The sequence below is a fragment of the Jaculus jaculus genome, chromosome 6 (genome assembly GCF_020740685.1).
Source record: "Jaculus jaculus isolate mJacJac1 chromosome 6, mJacJac1.mat.Y.cur, whole genome shotgun sequence".
Lineage (NCBI taxonomy): Eukaryota > Metazoa > Chordata > Mammalia > Rodentia > Dipodidae > Jaculus > Jaculus jaculus.
In genome coordinates, this window is record NC_059107.1 from 86,232,794 (window position 1) to 86,253,660 (window position 20,867).

The 20,867-nt window shown below is 36.2% G+C and overlaps 1 protein-coding gene across 2 annotated transcripts in view; it reads right to left on the reverse strand.

The window, feature by feature from the left end:
* Positions 1–20,867, reverse strand: part of Nell2 (neural EGFL like 2) — a 396,883-nt gene that overhangs the window by 84,263 nt on the left and 291,753 nt on the right. For both annotated transcript variants that reach the window (XM_045153341.1, XM_004668535.3), the window contains exon 16: positions 18,490–18,585. In XM_045153341.1, the coding sequence (XP_045009276.1) occupies positions 18,490–18,585 (96 nt within the window). The remainder of the gene's footprint in view (positions 1–18,489; positions 18,586–20,867) is intronic.

Here is a 20,867-nt window from a genome sequence, read left to right on the forward strand (position 1 = left end):
CCACATCCAGTAATACTACTAGTTTTTCCATTCATCATTATAACCAGGGAGATCACAATGAAAACATATAACTTTTACAAAGTCCATGATCGAGTTGAATCTCTGAAAATCTGAATGAAACTTGCTTCATTTAAGTAGTAATAGTATCAGAGGAACAAGGGAGGAAGTGGAGGAAGAGGAAGAGAAAGAAGAGGAAAAGCAAGAATGCCATAATTTAAAGACTAAGAATAGCAAAAAGTTCCTCAAACTTGTTTTGTTAAAGCTTTGATTAAACTGAAGGCCAAGTTCATTCTTACTCAGCCTTATAATTATCTTCAGACATGAATATTGAGAAAATTGGCAATGGAAACACTAACACTTACAAATGTTCTTTTCACACATTTAATCAGGCATTTACTGAGTCCAAGGTCCCACCAGCAGGACTTTTTCCTGAAGTTTCCCTTGCAAATTACATCTGCTGAGATTATAGCTCCAGAGTTAATTTTTCTTAACCACCATTTCTTCTGGTGTTACCATGACAGACAGGATCTGTGGTCAACAGTCACTTCCACAGTAGTAATTATAGTTTACACCCACTTATTCTCTCTTGTTTTTTGGATAAAATGTTCCCCTGTACATTTAAATATTTTATTTATTTATTTTGATTTATTTTTTTTTTTTGAAAGAGAGAGATAGAGAAATAGGCAGGGTCAGAGAGTCTGTGTGAATGGGCACACCAGGGCCTCTAGCCACTGTAAACGAACTCCAGATGTGTGTGCCCCCTTGTGCATCTGACTTACTTGGGTTCTGGGGAGTCAACCCTGCATCCTTCGGTTATGCAGGCAAGTGCCTTAACTGCTAAGCCATCTCTCCAGCCTCCCCTGTACATTTAGACAGCCAGAGATATGGAACCTCAAGAGAAAGGATCTGACTACATCAACTTTATCTTTACACACACAAAGTTACTCTATGTATGCAGAGGCTATTAATGAATGCTAAATGTAGTGTTTGGGGACATTTATTCCAGAAAATTTGATGTAATTTCAAAGGCAGTATATCATCTTATGGAATAGCAAAGAGTGCATGGTATGTTAATCAAACAGCCTTGGTTATAATTTCTTACTTCCCCACTCTAGTCACCTTGCAAACCAAAGTACTTAATCTTTTTGAAACTCAGCTTCCTCATTCATAGTAATGACCCAATATAATTATCACAGGGAATCAAGGTAAGGTCATAGCAAAGCTAACACTGACCCACTGCTTTCACTGTTTATATCCATTAATTAGTGTGGCATCTCGCAACAAGAAGAGGACATTTATCATTATGATTCCATTTTAAAACAAGAGAACCAAGTTGCATAAAAAATAAAGTGATTTGTTTCAATCCACACAGGCAGTCAATGGGCTACAGGTAAGTGTCCTCATACATTGGGAAGCAGTTACCAATGAAAAATTGTAACTTTAAGAATCCCAGACTCTCTCTATATGTATGCCTCTTTCTCTCTCAAATAAAATAGATAAACAAATATTTAAGAACAAAGGGGGAACTGGAGAGATGGCTTAGCTGTTAAAGGGCTTGCCTACAAAGCCTAGAGACCCAGGTTTGATTTCCCAGTACACACATAAGCCAGATGCACAAATGGCACTTGTGTCTGAAGTTTGTTTGCAGTGGTTAGAGGCCCTGACATGCTTCCTCATATGCTTCTTTCTCTCTCTCAAATAAATAACTAAATAAGTAAAATATTTTTCTTTAAAAATAGAAAATAATAGGATCCCAGACACAGCCAATAAACTCATGCCATGCAGAAACTCTTAGCCCACAACCATTTGGTTGCCTAGGCTCTGCTTGAATACTCCAGCTGGACTATTCTTTCTTCATGGCTCTTTTGATCAGTATAGTCTTTATTTGGAACTGTAGCTTTCCTTGCTGTAACCTTAAACTCGTTTAGGTTTAGAGAGTTACATAAACTAGTCAAATCCAAGTTACTTTAGCTCTTCTTATATTTGATGGAAGTTTTCACACATCACATTTCCATTCTCTTAACCAGCAAGGATTTACTCATTCAATGTTGTTCCTGTGCTTTAATCTCCAAGAAAACCTTTCCCCACTCACCCTCCCATTTGCCAAGACTACTGCTTCAAAGAAAGTGTAATAAGAAATAGAGAAAAACTGAGGACATGCATTGTTGGGTATGCTGTTTCCCTATTTCTATGAACTTCAGCTGTTTGTATTTTTTTAGAATGACCACATTATACTTTTGGATCATACTGTATTTGGAATTTGTAACCAAGCAAAGCATGAAAAATCATTAGTTTGTTTCCTTTATAAATGCTGTGAGCTGTTTCCTCAATCCAAATGCAAAAAAAAAAAAAACTGCATTACTATTTTGTTAATATTAATGAGCATGCTGTGTGTGAATCTTGAAGCTGAGCCCTCTCTGTTACAGGTTCTGCCTCTTCTCACAAAGGCACCCACACTCCAGTGGGACTAGGACAAAGGGCTTAGAGAGAAAGTAGGACAAGTAAAGAAAAAGGGAGAAACCCAAAGGATAAGGTCAAAGGACATAAATAATATGGGCCAGAGATGGAAGAGGCCACAAGAGAGAGCACCGGTGGGAGTTACGTGGCCTTGTTCAAAGCTGAAGCCACACAGCAGCAGGCACTGTGACATTATTAGACACTGCTGTCTGATTCTGTCCTGTGTCCTTTTAGTACTGATCTCAAGCTGGTAATTCTCACTGTCCAAACCTGTATCAGATATTTAACTTGGTGTCTGGGTAGTTAATTTTAATTGAAGTCTAAAAAAATTCCTAAAATATTTGCCAAAAGAGAGTTTTAAAGGCAGAGTTATGAATCACCCAGACAAAGCTTACTGCTAGGGGTTTCTATGTGGAAATTTCTTCCAGCAAGCTTACATAGCAGAAAGAAACAGAAAGTAAGCACAGGAAAGAGGCTGCCTAGAAGTACAGACTCAGTTTGGAGAACTGAAAAGTGAGTGAAAACAAAATGCAGGCACATCCAAGCACTGTTCTTAGGGAGCCGCATGAAAGTTCGGGATGCAATTGCTTCTCAATGACCTGCCTCACCTTCACCATTCACCCAGCTACATGAGTGTCACTGTACATGCTGGAGATTCATACTCTCAGAAGTCACTGAACATCAACCAAATTATGCTTACCTCTAAAACAGTGATTGTTTTTCAAGTTATAGCAATGCCAAAAGCTGCATAAAATGAAAATATTCCTGCAAACACTCAGCTTAAAGATGAAATATTAAATTTATAACTGAGGTCATTACAATAAGGAAATTTTAATTTGGACATGAAGAGATGAATCTAAAATTTGGACTTTGTGAAATCTCCAATAACTCAGTCCCATAGAAGGTCCAGGAATTCAACAACACAGGACCCTTAAAAAGCTGCAATCAGGGGACATCCAGGTAAGATGGCAGTGTAGGAACCACGCCAAAGCAGCCTAGGAGGGAAAAAGGAAAAAACAAACAAACAAACAAAAAAAAAACAGCAAAATATACTTTTTTACTGAAAAGTGAAGGTGTGTAAGAAATTACCAACCAGAGCAGAGAAGTAGGAGAGATCCGGACTGTCTACAGACCACAGAAGCAGGCAGAAGTGGCTCCAGCAGTGGCAGCACCAGGACCATGCAGCCAAAATTACCAAGCTCTGCCTAAGCAGCAAAAACAGCCAAGTGAGGGGATTTTCCACTGACACCAGCCTCCTCTCACACTCAATATTCCTAAATGGGAGGACAGGAGGGACCAGCTGAGTGGCTCGTGAGGAAAAGGACTGCAGGGACCAGTGGTACAACTTCAGCCACAACCCACAGCCTCCTCTCATCTCACTGACAGCACAAGTGACAGCAACCACCAGAGGTCTGGGGAAGGGAGCTCACATACACAGCCCCCAGTGCAGGTATCAAAGCAGCAAACCACTGACCCAGCCAGACCACTTGAGCCCACAGAGCAGCAACGAGGGACCCAAGTGGGTGCAAAGCATAGCTGAGACCAAAGTCATCCCAAAAGGTAACAAGATATTTACAAAAGGATAGCACCCACCACAAAACCTGGTGTATAGACCTGCATGGAAGTGCTAATTGCACCTTCCATACCAGGATAGATTATGTGTTAAATCTGATATTCTGGGGTTGTCATTTGTTGCTTCCTGATTTATAATGCCTTTGTCTCCTTTTCTGTAAGTTATGGGGTCAGTGTCTTACTTGATAAAATGCTGACCTTAGAACCCTCTACAGGCCAGAAATCTCAGCCTCCCAGTTGACAGGATTAAGGGTGTGGGGCAACACACATCCTTAAAGACTCTTACTTTGTTAGAGTGTCTGTTTATCATAATACCTATTCTTGCATAAATACTCTGTGTTGGTTTTCATTGAATATGTATATTGTTCAGTTAAATTTTAGAATTTACTTGTATTTTTCTCCACCCAGCCTACTAGAATATTCGAATAGAAGGCAAACCCAACACCTAAGGTCACTTTTGCTGTTACTCTGAGAGTCTTTTAAGAACCATACCTAGCACTTAAGCTCCTATCCTGAAGATATATAATATCAGATTGAGTGATATATCTAAGAATATTGCAGATAATTAGAAAAACACAAGCATCAAACTACTTCAAGATGCAAAAATCTCTACATTGTAATACAAGAAACAAAAAACAAGACAATATAATTCTACCAAAAATTATAAATCCATCAAAAATTACCTCCAATGAGATTTAGAGGAAATGCCTGAGAAAAATTTCAAAAGGATGATTATAATTAGGCTCAAAGAAATCAAAGAAGAGAGAGGAAGCCAATTTAATGAAAAAATGAGGTCAATATAAGACAAGATTAAGGAAATAGAAATACTAATGAAAAACCAGCCAGAAATACTAGCAATAAAAAGCAGAGTAAGTCAAATAAAAAGTTCTGCAGAAACTCTCACCAATATAATGGATGAAGAAGAGAACAGAATATCTAAACGAGAAGACCAGGTAGCAGATCTAATACACTGCAACAAAGAGAAAGACAAGTTAATATGAAGGTATGAATGAGGATTTCAAGATAATTGAGACACTATGAAGAGATCAAACATAAGAATTCAGGGTATAGTATAAGGAGAAGAATTTTACTCCAAAGGCATACTATGTGTTTTCAACAAAATCATAGAAGAAAATCTCTACCAAACTGAGAAAGAGATGCCAGTGCAGATACAGGAAGTCTTTAGAACACCAAACAGACAAAACCTCGAAAGAACCCCTCGTTGCCATATTATAATTAAACTACTAAACACTCAAACCAAGAATATATATTGTAACTAGTTAGAAGAGAAAGCAAGTTACTTATAAAGGCAAGCCCATCAGGATAATAGCAGATTACTCAACACAAACTTTAAAAGACAGAAAGACTTGGAATAATGTCATCAAGATTCTGAAAGACAACAACTGTCAACCAAGAATACCTGATCCAGCAAAGATATCCATCCAAATTGATGGAAAAGTAAGGAAATTCCACAACAAAAAGCAGGCTAAGGGCTGGAGAAATGGCTTAGTGGTTAACTGCTTGCCTGAGAAGCCTAAGGACCCTGGTTCGAGGCTCGATTCCCCAGGACCCATGTTAGCCAGATGCACAAGGGGTCATATGTGTCTGCAGTTCATTTGCAGTAGCTGGAGGCCCTGGTGCGACCATTCTCTCTCTCTCTGCCTCTTTCTTTCTCTGTCTATTGCTCTCAAATAAATAAATAAAAATAAAACAAAAATTTTTTTTAAAAAAGGCTAAAGGAATATAGGACAACTAAAACAGCTATACACAAAATGCTTGAAGGGATACTCCTTGCTGAAGAGAAAGGAAAGCACACACATGAGGAAATGAAAAAATAAAGCATACTTGAAAAATAATTAATACAAGAGAGTAAAAGGGAAAAAAGGAAGCATTAAAAAACAAGAAAAAATCAAGTATAAATACATACCTTTCAATAATAGCTCTTAATATCAATGGTTTCATTGCCACATCAAAATACACAGGTTTACAGATTGGACTGTAAGGCAGGATCTTTCTGTTTGTTGCCTCTAGGAAACATATCTCTCCACAAAAGACAGATACTATCTTAGGAGGAAATAATGGAAAATGGTATTCCAAGAAAATGGGCCTAAGAAACAAGCAGGTGTTGCTATCTTGATATCTGGTAGAGTAGTCTTCAAACCAACACTAGTGAGGAAAGAGAAAAGTCAGTTTACCTTGATTAAAGGAAAAATTAAGTAGGAAGACATGAGAATTCTACACATATATACGTCTAACATGGGTGCTCCGAATTTCATCAGACAAACACTACTAGACTTAAGGTAACAGATAATACCAACCACAGTAATAGTGGGTGACTTCAATACCCTACTCTCATCTATTGACAGGTCATCCTGGTGAAAAATAAACAGAGAGACATCTGGACTAAATGATGTCATAGAAACAGTAGACCTAGCAGATATCTACAGAACATTCCATCCAAATGCTGCAGAATATACATTTTTTATCAGCGGTTCATGGAACATTTGCTAAAATAGATCATATATTAGGATACAAAGTAAATCCTAATAAATACAGGAAAACTGAAATAATCCCTTGCACTCTATCTAATCACAATGGGATTAAACTACAAACCAGCAACAAGAAAACCTATAGGGCATACACAAATTCATGGAGGCTAAACAGTACACTACTGAATGAGAATGAAACATTGAAGAAACCAAAGAGGAAATTTTTAAAAAAATCATAGAATCAAATGATATTGAGAACATAATATACCAAAACTTTTGGGACACAAAGAAGGCAGTCATAAGAGGAAAATTTGTAGATTTAAGTGCCTAGATTAAGAAATTAAAAAGGTTGCAAGTACAAAACTTTATACTTCACCTTAAGGCCTTGGAAAAAGAAGAACAAGGCAAACCAAAAATTAGTAGATGGAAAGAAATAATAAACATTAGGGCAGAAATGAATGAAATAGAAACAAAAAACAATCAAGAGGATGAATGAAACAAAGAGTTGATTTTTTGAAAGTATAAACAAGATTTACAAACCCTTAGCAAATTTTACCAGAAGAAAGAGAGTCAAAAATTAAGAAAGTTAGAGATGACAAAGGCACCATTACATCAGATACAAAAGAAATTCAGAAAATCATAAGGACATACTTTAGAATGCATATGATTCTAAGTTTGAAAATCTGAAAAATATGGATGATTTCCTTGATTCTTATGACCAAACAAAATTAAATAAAGATGAGATAAACCATTTAAATAGACCTATAACAAATACAAAGATCCAAGAAGTTATAAAAAGTCTCCCACCTAAGAAAATTCCAGGCCCAGATGGATTCACTGGTGAAATTTACCAGATCTTCACGGAAGAACTAACACCACTGCTTCCAAAACTTTTCCATAAAATAGAAAAAGAATTCTACTGAACTCCTTCTATGAAGCCAGCATCACCCTGATCCCCAAACCAGACAAAGACAGAACAAACAAAAAAAAAAAAAATGAAAAGAAAATTACAGACCAATCTCCCTCATGAACATAGTTACAAAACTTCTCAACAAAATATTGGCAAATAATATAAGAATATATCAGGAAGATTATTCACCCCGACTAAGGCTTTATCTCAGAGATGCAGGGATGGTTCAATATATGCAAATCGATAAATTTAATGCACTATATTAATGGACTGAAGGACAAAAAGAAATCACATGATCATCTCCCTAGATGCAGAAAAGGCATTGGACAAAATCCAACAACCATTCATGGTAAAAGTCCTACAGAAACAGAATAGAAGGAATTTTCAGTACTCTCTATTCACAGTACCTAGGAAATGGAACCAGCCTAGATGTCCCTCAAAAACTTAATGGATAATAAAGATGTGGTACATTTACACAATGGAGTTCTATTCAGCAGTAAAGAAAAGTATAACTATGAAATTTTCAGGGAAATGGATGGAGCTAGAAAGGATTATACTAAGTGAGGTAACCCAGGCCCACAAAGCCAAAAGTCGCATGTTCTTTCTTGTATGTAGATCATAGCTACAATTATTTTAGACTTGTGTGTGAGCTGGAACCAATGTTTTGTTTTTTTTTTTTTTTTTTTTTTTTAATAGAGGCCAGTAAGCTAGAAAAGGGCTACAAGAGAGGGAGGAGAGGAGAGGACTTAAGGGGATGGTACTGTATATATGTAAGTAGAAGAACAGATTATAGAGAGTGGAATGGTCTAAGCAAGGCCAGGGGAAGAAATTGAGTAAAAGAAGGGTGATGGGAGGGTCAATCAAAATTCAAGATATTCTGAATCAGACATATTAAAGCCTACCTTTTTTTGGATAATGCAGTACTCAGAAATCATAGATTATTACTAAAAATTTTCAGTGCTAGGGATGGAATACCTTCCAGTGAGTTGTTGGCCAAGGAGGTCCCTGTTGTTCCCAAAACATTACAGGCTACTGCCAAGGCTCCAGAAACAGATGATAAGATCCTAATTGCTGAAGACACCACATACCTGAGTGGAAAGGATACTGAGAAATCAAGCTGGGACTGAGCTGAAAACCTCCTCTCTATAGATTAGGTGACTGAATACTGGGAAAAGCTGTAGTGCATGCAGCCCTATGGGAGACAGAAGTCATTAGCAGTGATAACTGTGGACACTGGAAGCCTTAATTTTGGCCAGCCAGGCAAAATGACCGAATGGGTGCAATACTGGCATGTCTGCTCTGGGGGAAACCAAGTGCTCTCTAATTGGACTGGAGGCCCATTCTATGGGAGGGAATACACTTCTGGTACTAAAAACCTAATCAAAAGCCTATGGCATGGGAGGTCATGAGCCTTAGGAGTGTACTGCTTGCTCTTATCTGGCTAAGTGCATATATTATTCTCACCAAACTGCCTTGTAATTCACTTCATGTTCATATCCATATATTAATGCTACTCTCATTTTTGGTTAGAGAAGCTTCTCTTTTCAGATAGCAATGACCACTACAATGATCCAAAAGGCACCATAGTGCTGTAAAGAAGTGATGGACGAGTGTTCAGCAATGAAACATCTCTATCACACCCTCCAAGTCTCAGGGTTCATTGTAGAAGAGGTGGAAGAAAAAGTACAAGAGCCAAAGAAGGGTAGCACTGCTTGCATTACAACTGTCCAGGCCGAAACTGGCTTCAACATCCCCAACCTCCAATTGCCTAGAATTACTTACACCAAAACCTCATAATTGGAGCAAAAGATGATGACATCAAAATAAAAGAGAGACTAATGGAGAGAGGGAGGGGATGTGATGGAGTGTGGACTGGTGAATGAGAAAGTGGGGAAGGGGAGGGAATTATTATGGTTTATTGTTTGTAAGTATGGAAACTGTCAATTTAAAAAAGTTTTCATACACACACACACACACTACACAATATGCAACTAGATTGCATGAAGCGGCTCATGCATCTGGAATTCATTTGTATTGGCTAGAGGTCCTCATGTGCCTATTCTCATTCAAATTCTCTCTCTCTCTTCTGAAATAAATAAAATTGTTCCAAAAAGTAATCTATGGGTTGAAGTGATGTCTCAATTATTAAGATGCTTGCCTGTGAATCTTAAAGACTCATGTTAGATGCTCCAGGTTCCATGTAAGCCAGATGCACAGTGACATAAGCATGCAACGTCACACCTGCATACTAGGGGACAAACACATCTGAAGTTCCATTGCAGTGGCTGGATGCCTTGATGCACCAATTTTCTCTCTCTCACTCATAAAAAAAAAAAAAAGCAGTCAGTTTGGCTTAACTCAAAACAAACAAACAAACAAACAAACAAACAAACAAACAAATAAACAAACAACAACAACAAAACCCCCCAGTAACCCAACAGTTTTTAATTGTGAATTTAAAAGTGAAGATCTTTGTAAAATTCCCAAATAGTTCCATTTGGCTTCTTTTCTTGGAGAATTTCTCTCTAACAGCTGGTAACTTATTTTCCATTTCATTAATTTCCCGGTATGTCTGAATTTCCAGTGCTAATTAGACTTTACAGTAAGGGTATGAGAGATCTCTCTATCACAGTTGCTATCTATCACCCATGACAGATAGATGGAAAGAGTGAGTAGGATTTTTCTTTTTTCCCCAACTAACCTGAATGATCTGGGAGAATTATGTTGATTTAACTCTGAACTCTTTTATTGTTGTTTCTTTGTTTTTTGAGGTAGGGTCTCACTCTAGCCCAGGCTGACCTGGAATGCACTATGTAGTCTCAGGGTGGCCTCAAACTCACAGGGATCCTCCTACCTCTGCCTCCTGAGTGCTGGGATTAAAGGCGTGCACCACCATACCCAGCGTACTTGGAACCCTTTTTATTATTTTATTTTTTGGAGATAGTGTTTTGTTATGTAGCCTAGGATGGCCTGATACTTGCTATGTAATTCTGAGTGGTCTGAAACTCCCAATCCTCCTGTCTCAGCCCTCTGGTCACTGGATTTACAGACCTCCACCAACACATATAACTTACTTACTTTTTAAAAATGGTATAATAGGTCTGGAAAGATGGGTTAGCAGTTAAGGTGTTTGTCTACAAAATTAAAATGATCCCAGTTCAGGATCCACATAGCCAGATACTCAAGAGGGCGCATGGGTCTGGAGTTTGTTTACAGTGACTGAAGGCCCTGGTACATGCATATTCTTTCTCAAATAAATAAATGAATAAATAAATAAATAACTGATGGTATATGAGCTTAAATTTTCAGAAAATATTGTTTTTAATCAATTTGCATTAAAACTGAAATAGAACAATGTTTAAGTGACTATAAAGAATATAAACTTTTGAATTAAATTAATAACAGAAATGCATTATGACACATGCCAATGAGATTCTGAAAGTCATTAAGACCTAAGTTAAATTCTTATATTATACTAAATTGAAAACTCTAAAGATGTTCGTTTTTAGACTTTAGTAAAATATCTAATTTTATTTTTTTATTTATGTGTTTATTATATTTTATTCCCACTCCTCTCTTCTGTTTACACATAGTAAAATACTGTTTGATGTGCATTATTTTACATTGTATATTTGAAATATTTTAGACAACTTTAACTATCTTAATACACTTTTAAAACCAAATTGAAATAATTAAGAACCTGTTCTTTTTCTATCCTAAAAAGAAAAGCACATGAGACAACAATTTTTCATTTTTAGTGTAAGGATTATTAAGTTACATGTTTAACTAAAAAATAATGTTGTGTTACTAATTAGGATAAGGACTCAGAGAAAAATAAGTGAGATATAATTTCACTGTCTTTAGACAGTCACTAGTCCACACTTCCTTATTTTCTTCTTAAAATAATAACCAAAACACAAATGTCCAGTTATTCATTTTGAGAGTTGGGGATCAAACTTGGGACCTTACAGATGGGAGATAAGCATCCCACCACTGAGTTATGTGCCCAATGTGGTTTACTTCCTTTCAATTTTAAAAAATTTGATTTTTAAAAACAAAGTTGAAGCCAGGTGTCCTGGTTCACACCTTTAATTCCAGCACTTGGGAGGCTGAGGGAGGAGGACTGCTGTGAGTCCAGCTACTTTCATACATTATGCTTCTGAAGAGGAGGTAAGGAATAAGGCTCAGTGTTTTGACATTTCCCCAAAGGAGGAGCTAAAGGAAACCTTTCTTGTCACCATGTTAGCAGTTTACACAGAGCCTGTCTCTCTCCTGCATGTGAGCCACACTTATCTGTTTTACTATCTTCTTCTTATTATTGTTAATTAACAAGATGTTTCATATAGATACATCATGTGTTATACCCTGTTTTCCATTGTCCCTATCCCCATTCCGTTGAGAATCTTCCTTAGTGAGGTTGCAGGTATTCATCATAGGGTTGTGGTTTATGCACTGTGGGATGGGAGCAGTAATCAGTTATTTTTGGGGGGTGGAGGGAATGCTTCTGGGCATGATGTCTCAATTTGTGGCTCTTACAATCTTTCTTCCCCCTTAAAGAGGTTGTTTCTAGGTGCATGTTATCAATTAAACAAATATGAGATAAATTAGTTAAATAAATCTATAACAAGAACAAAATTAATTAATTTAAATATCTTCTAACTAAAAAATGTCCAGATGCAGAAAGATTTATATTTTGAAAAATAAAGTGGTAAAATGATAGTTAAAGCTAGCATATGAATGAACATTTTTGTTTTTATAAATGAGTGCTGGGAAGATGACTCAGCTGTTAAAGGCACTTGTTTGCAAAGTCTGATGGCACAGGTTGGATTCTCCAGTACCCAAGTAGAGCCAGATGCACAACATGATGCCTGCATCTGGAATTCATTTGCAGTTGCAAAAGGCCCTGTTGCACCCATTCTCATTCTCTCATTCTCTGATACGTTCTCTCTCCTCACAAATAATAAAAAATATTGAAAAAGGGCAACTACAGTCCTTGTAACTTTCTTTGATAATATTTCAGAGTATGTTCAGCTAACTCAATCATGCCCTATAGCCACAACAATTATATATATATGTATATATATATATTTGAAATATAACTTATAATTATATCAAATATCATGTATTGAGTACTTAGTAGCCCAAAATATGATGCTATCGGCTTTGCTGACATTTGTAATCTCTAAAATAATCCTATGTGGTAAATATTATTATCATCTTCATTTTGCACATGAACACATGAACATATTAGGGCACATAAAAGTGAAGTAATATGGAAAAGACATATGGCTTAGGAGCCACACAGGATGCGTTTGGGTGACACCTGACTTTAGCCTTTGTGTTTTTGACCTTATATTAAATATATCAAGGAAGACTAGTTTCCTTTAACATTAAGCAATGTCTGTTATAAATGAAATAAGAGGCCCGGCGTGGTGGCGCACGCCTTTAATCCCAGCACTCAGGAGGCAGAGGTAGGAGGATCACCATGAGTTCAAGGCCACCCTGAGACTACATAGAGAATTCCAAGTCAGCTTGAGATAAAATGAGACCTTACCTCGTAAAACAAAACAAAACAAAACAAAACAAAACAAAACAAAACAAAACAAAACAAAACAAAAAAGAAATAAAGGATTAAAGTACAAAAGATGTATGTATGTTTAAGTGCTGAAATTAAAGTCCTACATATATAGTGTATGGTCAAAAGCCTTTGGTGAGGTGTCTTTGTTGCTGGTGACGAGGATGGAACCCAGGCCTTATGTGTGACAGGTCTCTAATTGAACCATACCCTTAGCTCTGTATTTTATTTTATTTTTTTTTAATAGTTTTTCATTCTATAAGAGGAAGAATATCATTAGGCACTAGCACTAACTCTTCTTTTTTTTTTTTTTTTTTTTTTTTGAGGTAGGGTCTCACTCTAGCTCAGGCTGATCTGGAATTCACTATGAAGTCTCAGGCTGACTTCGAACTCTCGGTGATCCTCCTACTTCTGCCTCCCAAGTGAGGCACTAACTCTTAATGGCATAACTGTGATTAAAAATCCATTCATCATATGTAATCTAATCACATTTTTATATTAAAGACAAAGCTTTAAGATTGGATCGGTAGCAATAAGTGTATTTAGACATCTCTTTTTAGGTAGATTAGCAGATTAGCACATCCATCAAATGACCTGCCTTGCCTCCTCGGGAAATTCACATCCAGACAACCATGTTAATGAGGAAAGACCAGAAGCAGGACTTCTTTTCCTCCTTTGTCTTTGTATCATCAAAGTTAACTTAATGGCTGTGGCATGTGAAGTTTGTATTTTTTCATTCACAGCAGAAATGGATTAGTAATGTTTACAAAAAGAACAGCCCATTGGCAAAGTAAGTTTTCCAAAGGTTTTTTTTTTTTTTTTTTTCATTTTTCAAAGTCATGTTTGTCAAGTTTCTCAGATTTTCAATTTAAATTCTTCTATTCCCTCATACAAAATTCATGTTTTTGGGATAGAATTTCACCAGGAATCATTTTGCTATGAAAAGTTTTGTTATATTTTAATTTTCTGTTGCTTCTGCATGTCTTTAGTATTCCTAGGTAAAATAATATAACTTGATACAAATTTCTGATAAATATGCCTTACAAAGGTAAGTGATCATGAAATTAAATTAATATATGCTGTGATGAAAAATGTACTGAGTCAAAAGTGTCAGGGAACTTAATAGATTTATATTATTAATAAATACTAACTGTGTACTCAGAATTATTTTATTTTAATAAAGTTTTTTGCTTCCTATCTGGCATTGATCTATAATATCAAATATGTACTAATATAACAATATAAATATTTAAGGTCAGCCAGCCTCAATCTATTTAAAGTTATTTTTGGAGTAAATCAATACTCATATGCCTCATAATTAATTTTCTCATATTGAGACCACATATATTAAAGATCTAATGCAACTTAAATTTATGTACTTAAATAAATTTATATACATAAGAAAAATTACTGTCCCCCAAAATAATTAAAATCTCATCTCATTTTTTGATCTGTGGCTGAGAAATCTATTAAGTTACACATAAGGAGAAACACAGCCATTTATCACTAAAACTCATAGTCATTTTTATTTCTGCATATTTTTTTAACTTTGCCTTTTGATACCAACTGTTTCTCATTATAAACATTTTAATTTGATTTAATTTAGCAGTAACTTATAGGGACTCTCAAGTCTTTTACTGTTATGTCTTACATCATTACCGAAAGGTTTACTCAGCATAGAACAGCTTTACATATTAATTAGGTCATCAGACACATTTTAGCTAAGGTTTAGCAATCATGAAGTAATAGACAATGGTAGTGATAGAGCTGTTAAATCTCAGTACATAGTGGTTTATACATTTTATTGAGTTATTCCAGAAATAATCACATTGTCAAGTCCAAGTTTAATATCTGATAGAATATTAGGATGCTTAATTAAAAAATAAATTTATACTATGCATATGAGTAATTTCATACATTGGTAAAAATATCCATGAAAAATAATTTCACTCAGTATAAAGCACCTGTATCACTCCATTCTGATGTTACCAAATGATTTCAACCATTTCTACTAAGGCTTACCTAATACAGAAATAAGACGAAATAAATGCTGGGAGATAGTTCTGGGGAAGCATTCTTTACTAAAGTAACAAAAATTGGTAAACGTTCTGCACATAAAAATCATCTTTTGACGAAAATATAAATCCTGTTACTTCTCTCTCCATGATTCCATTATGAGGTGTAATAGATGGCCACTGTCACAAGAACCACAAATCAATAATGCTCCTAAGCTTTCAAGGAGTATCCAATACCATCAAGCCAACGTGGAGCATTCTGTTCCTACACTTGGAGACCATGACTTGATGCTTTTCTTATCTTGGGAGAGAAAACTTGTCACAAATATTGCTGTTAAAGACAATGGGAATTTTCTGCAATTGAAAGTGTGGCAAAGGTAAGGTGTGATGATGGGTGGTGGGAGCATTCATTCCTAAGAGCACAATTGGCATAGGAGGAAAAGAAAGCAAAAAAGCAAGAAAATGCTGGACTAGTGATGAGTTCTAGATGGTGGGTATGTATCTACAATGAAATTCCTTTCTCTCTGTGCCTGAATGCCTCATCTGCCACGTGTGAGTACAGGTGTAGAAGAAAACTTTCAGGCCTTTTGAAACTACTATGCAAAATGAAATGAAATGAAATAAAATAAAATAAAATAAAATAAAATAAAATAAAATAAAATAAAATAGTCCAACAAATACAGAAGCTACTTCACCATTTTTCTCAATCACTTATTTGATCACACATTTACATCTTATGTACTCACCAAATATTTATGGGGCACCTCCCCAAATGTACGCATTTTATTGGGCTGTGCCTCAAGGATATGAAAGTGAATAAGACTTCTCTGTGCCCTGAGGGAACTTAGTGCCTAGGGATAGGGATGTGGTGAGAAGACAGAGACAAGAGGCTAGTGGTTATATGATGTAAAGTGCTCCTCACAGCCTCATGTGTTTGTGATTAAGCCTCATACTCAATCCCCAACAGGTGGAGCCTTGGGGAGTACAGCCTTGCTGGAGGTGGTGCATCACTGGGGCTGTACGTTGAGGTTTATTAGCCTAGCCCTACTGTGTGCTCATTAGCTCAATCATTGTTACTGCTACTGCTCAGCCAGCTGATGTGATACCCAACTTCTGTTCTACTATACTTTCTCCATCATGATGAAACTTTCCCTCAAACTGTAAGCCCCAAATAAACCATTCCCTCCTATAAAGTTGCTTCTGGTCAGATGTTTTGTCCAGCAACAAAAAGGTAAGTGCAACAGGGATAAGACTGGATTATAAGTCATGTTAGAAACTGTGGCCTTTATCCTGAGGAAACAATGCAATATCTTAGAGAGTTGTGATATAATCAGACTGGTTCTGTGGTATTCTGAGGGGATTATAGTGGACATGGGCCTGAGAGCCCTGATCAACCACAGTGCCAACCAAGACAGGAAAAATAGAAACTAACTAGTCCATTCAGGAGAAATAAAAGACATGATATGTTCATTTTGGGGTCCTTGGATTTAAGATCCCTGAAAAATTGTACAGGTTGGGATTGGATAAAAAGCCTAAATTTAAGATTAGGAATATGTTTGTAGCTGATAATTCTGACTTTAGGAGTCAAAAGCTATTTTTTCAACTATTTTGATCCTAACACTTTTTTTTTTTTGTATGCAATGTAGACATTATCTACCTTGGAAGAAAATTGTGAAGAATGAGGTGCTATGTAAATGATACCAATCTGAAAAGCTATGAAACTTTCTCAAAGTCAGATAACAAGAAGCTGTAGGACTAAATTTTCAGCCCCTATTGGTTCTTCTCAGAGCCCTTGGCTGATACAGACTGCTACTTAAGAGGCAGTCTGGGTTTACCTGCACATTGTTTAAAGTTTAAGGGATAATTAAATAGACAGAATGGTCTGCTGGTTATCAGCATTAAAATATTCTACTACTAATTTACTGTTATACCATTACAGTTTCTTGCAATCCTATCATATGACACTTTTAAGTAGAATTATGTGCTGTATTAGACATGGCCACTTTATATGAAAGATTTTTTTGAGACAGCTTTTAGTCATACCACTATCTCCACACCAGTAAAAGGTTCTATAAAAGCCAACATTTCAATATTCAGACTCTATTCTACAAGCAGTAAAACACACAATAGCCTGGAAACTTGTTCTCCACAGAAGTCTACAGTGTGCCTTAATATGTTTCAAGACAGGGTGGAAATATTGGGGGACAGTAATATCAGAGGGCCACTGCATTTCAGGTGTCTAATTTTGATTTAGAAAATTATGTGATGATTATTAGACAAAAATCTGTAGGCTTAGTAGTTCTATATACTAGTTCTTATGGTTCTATACATTACTAACACAAAAAATACATTTGGAGATCTCCTGATTTAGAAAATGATGTACTTACAGAATCCCACATATCAAAAGTAATCATTACACACTTCTTATTAGGTATCTGAAAGCAGGCTTTAACTGAAGTTTGTACAGCATCATTTACAGACAACTGCAGAAACACACAACCTAAAGATGGAAGGCCTTTTGTGAACCCCTCCTCTTGTGTACTCTGGTAGTATCTACTCATAAAATTCTCACTTCTCAAATGAAGCAGATCATTTTCTGCCTCATATTCTGATCAGTCCTTGTTTTACTAAACCATGTGATGCTGCAGGTGAGACAGAGGCAAAGCACATGCTACCTAGATAACAATGAGAAGTATGAAAAAGAACATGGCATGGTAACTGTCAATCAGATTCTTGAGGAGAATAACAAGACACTCTGAGGTCATGTACTATTACAATTACTTAACTAACAACACAAAAAATACCACTTATTATGATTCCAATTAGGAACACTTATTTTACTCATAAGGTGTGAGGTGTGGTTTTATGTGACAAAGCATGCTAATTTTGCACCATAAGCTGTCTATGCACTATATATTTTAAAAATAATTTTTAAAGTTTATAGCATTGGCATCCATCAGAGAGAATACATTTAGGATAGAATTGGATGAGCAATGACTTAGGAATAAAAAGTTTAAAAATCTTCTAAATCAACAACAATGAATAAAAATTTAATGGACCAGGTAAAATCTTGTTAGAAAATTTCAAATGTAAATGCAGAAGGGAGTATGTCCTAGGAACACAGAGGGTCACAAATTTGAACTCTTTGCTTCAATATACTCAATTTCTAGTAAAAATATGTTCTAAATGTGTGGTGAGAATAATAAAATCTCATGCAAACCCATACATCCTTCTGAAAAAGCTCATTATACATCTAGTTATAATAGCTGAAAAACCTCCTTAGGGTGACTTTGGGGAATCACGTAGTGAATAATATGTATCATGGAAACATTCCACCTCCTCTCAGTGAGTGTTTACTTACTAATATATCTATGCCTTAAAAACCTACCTGAGACATGAAGCATTGTTTTTCTTATGGATTACTTTATACATCAACATAAAACTCATTTTCTAGTGAAATGATAGGCTTACCTGTTTCACAGCTGGGTCCAGTGAAGCCTTGTGGGCACGCACACACATCAGCAGCAATACAAGCTCCTCCATTCCTACAGCCATCTTTGCAAAATGCTGCAATAGTCCAGATACAGGAATGAATAAGATCAACAACATTAATCACATGATTTTCCCTATGGTATAAACAAATAACTCAATAATCAACAAACCCAGATTTCCTTTATTCCCCTTGGGTTGTGGGTATCAGATGATAGCAGGTATTACAATTTCATTCTGACATGATATCTCCCATGCATCTAAGAAATGTCAATATGATTTAAATAGTAATGTTTCTAATAGCAAATGTATATTTCACCCATAAAACAAAATACTAAGGTTTCACAAGAGAGTAATTTTGCACAATGTAAAGTGCATTATATGTTTTAGATTACATTTCACTATAAAAATCCAACTGGAAAAAATTCATAAATATTGTAGCTACCTAGAAGAAGTAAACTATCATGTAGAGAGGGAGATAAGGAAATAGGAAATAACTAAATGTCGTGAGGTTCTGGCCATTCTACATGGTGGCTACAGGGATAAAATAGTAAGGAAATGTCCCATTCTTTAAACAGGTTTAAGTAAAACGTGGTGGCTTAGAATCATCCAATAGCAAGAACTATTCACACTAATGGTCTTAAAGGAGTTTGGGATTGTCTTGCTTAGGACAGGTCAGGATATTAGCATGAGAGCAATGATATTACAAAGGCTGATGCATTATTGGGGATGGTGAGGAGGAGTAGGAAAATTTTATAAGTAGAAAAAGAATGAAACCCAAATCATTGCAAGGTCATCTTTGGGGTGCACTTCCTTCAATGAAGCATAGGAAAGGAAGAAAAGCAATACTGGTTAGAAAAACCAAAGAAGGTGGGGAAAAACTCCGTAATGAGTAAAATGGAGTAGCCTCATGGGCATCTCTCCACCTCAGTTCACTCACTCTTACTGTGAGGCACACATACTGATTTCTCAGCTTGATCAGGTCTGCCATGGGTGGAGTAGAATGTCATGTGTCAGGCACTGGGGCAAAAGTTTTCTTGGAATTTCTGCCACATGCTTATTCATGTTAGCTGGTCAGTTATATACACTTTCTTCAGGTAGAAAAATGCAGAAATTGGAAATTTTGTCATGGAGTTAATGGATCAGGCCCAAAGAAGTCATCTTATGTTGATTCTAGGTCCTAAGTTTGTTTCCATCCTATGTAAACAGAATATTTGGCTTATCAAGGATTTTCAAATGTATCTGAATTTAAACCTCATTAATAATTAAGGACACTACCTACAAAAGTAAGCCCATCAGGATTACAGCAGATTATTCAACACAAACTTTTAAAGCCAGAAGGGCTTGGGGTGATATATTCCAAGTTCTGAAAGAAAACAACTGTCAACCAAGGTTACTTTATCCTGCAAAGTTATCCATTCAAATAGACGGAGAAATAAGGACATTCCATGACAAAAGCAGGTTAAAGGAGTATTTGAAGACAAAACCAGCTCTACAGAAAATACTTGATAGAATCCTCCATGCTGAAGAAAAGGAAAAGCACACATATAAGGAACCTAGAAAAAACAAGCAATACTCAAATACTAGTTAACAGAAGAGAGCACAGGTAGAACCGGAACACACACACACACACAAAAAAAGCAAACATAAATACACAACTTTCAATAATATCTCTTAATATCAACGGCCTCAATGCCCCAACGAAAAGACATAGGTTTGCAGACTGGGTTAAAAAGCAGGATCCTACAATTTGTTGTCTCCAAGAAACTCACCTTTCTACAAAGGATAGACATTATCTTAGCATGAAAGGTTGGAAGACGGTGTTTAAAGCAAATGGGCCTAGAAAACAAGCAGGGGTTGCTATCCTAATTTAGGACAGGGTAGACTTTAGTCCAATGTTAGTCAAGAGAGATTAGGAAGGTCACTTTATATTGATTAAGGGCACACTCCAACAGGAGGACATTACAATCCTAAACATATATACACCTAACATGGGGACTCCCAAATTCATCAAACAAACACTATTACAACTAAGGTCACAGATAACACCAAACACAGCGGTGGTGGGTGACTTTAATACCCCACTCTCATCAATTGACAGGTCATCCCAGGAAAAAATAAACAGAGAGGCATCTGGACTAAATGAGGTCATAGAAGGAATGGACTTAACAGATATATACAGGACATTTCATCCAAAGGCTGCAGAATATACATTCTTTTCAGCAGCACATGGAACATTCTCTAAAATGGACCATATATTAGGACACAAAGCAAATCTTAACAAATTCAGGAAAATTGAAATAATTCCTTGCATTCTATCTGATCACAATGGAATTAAACTACAAATCAGTAGCAAGAAA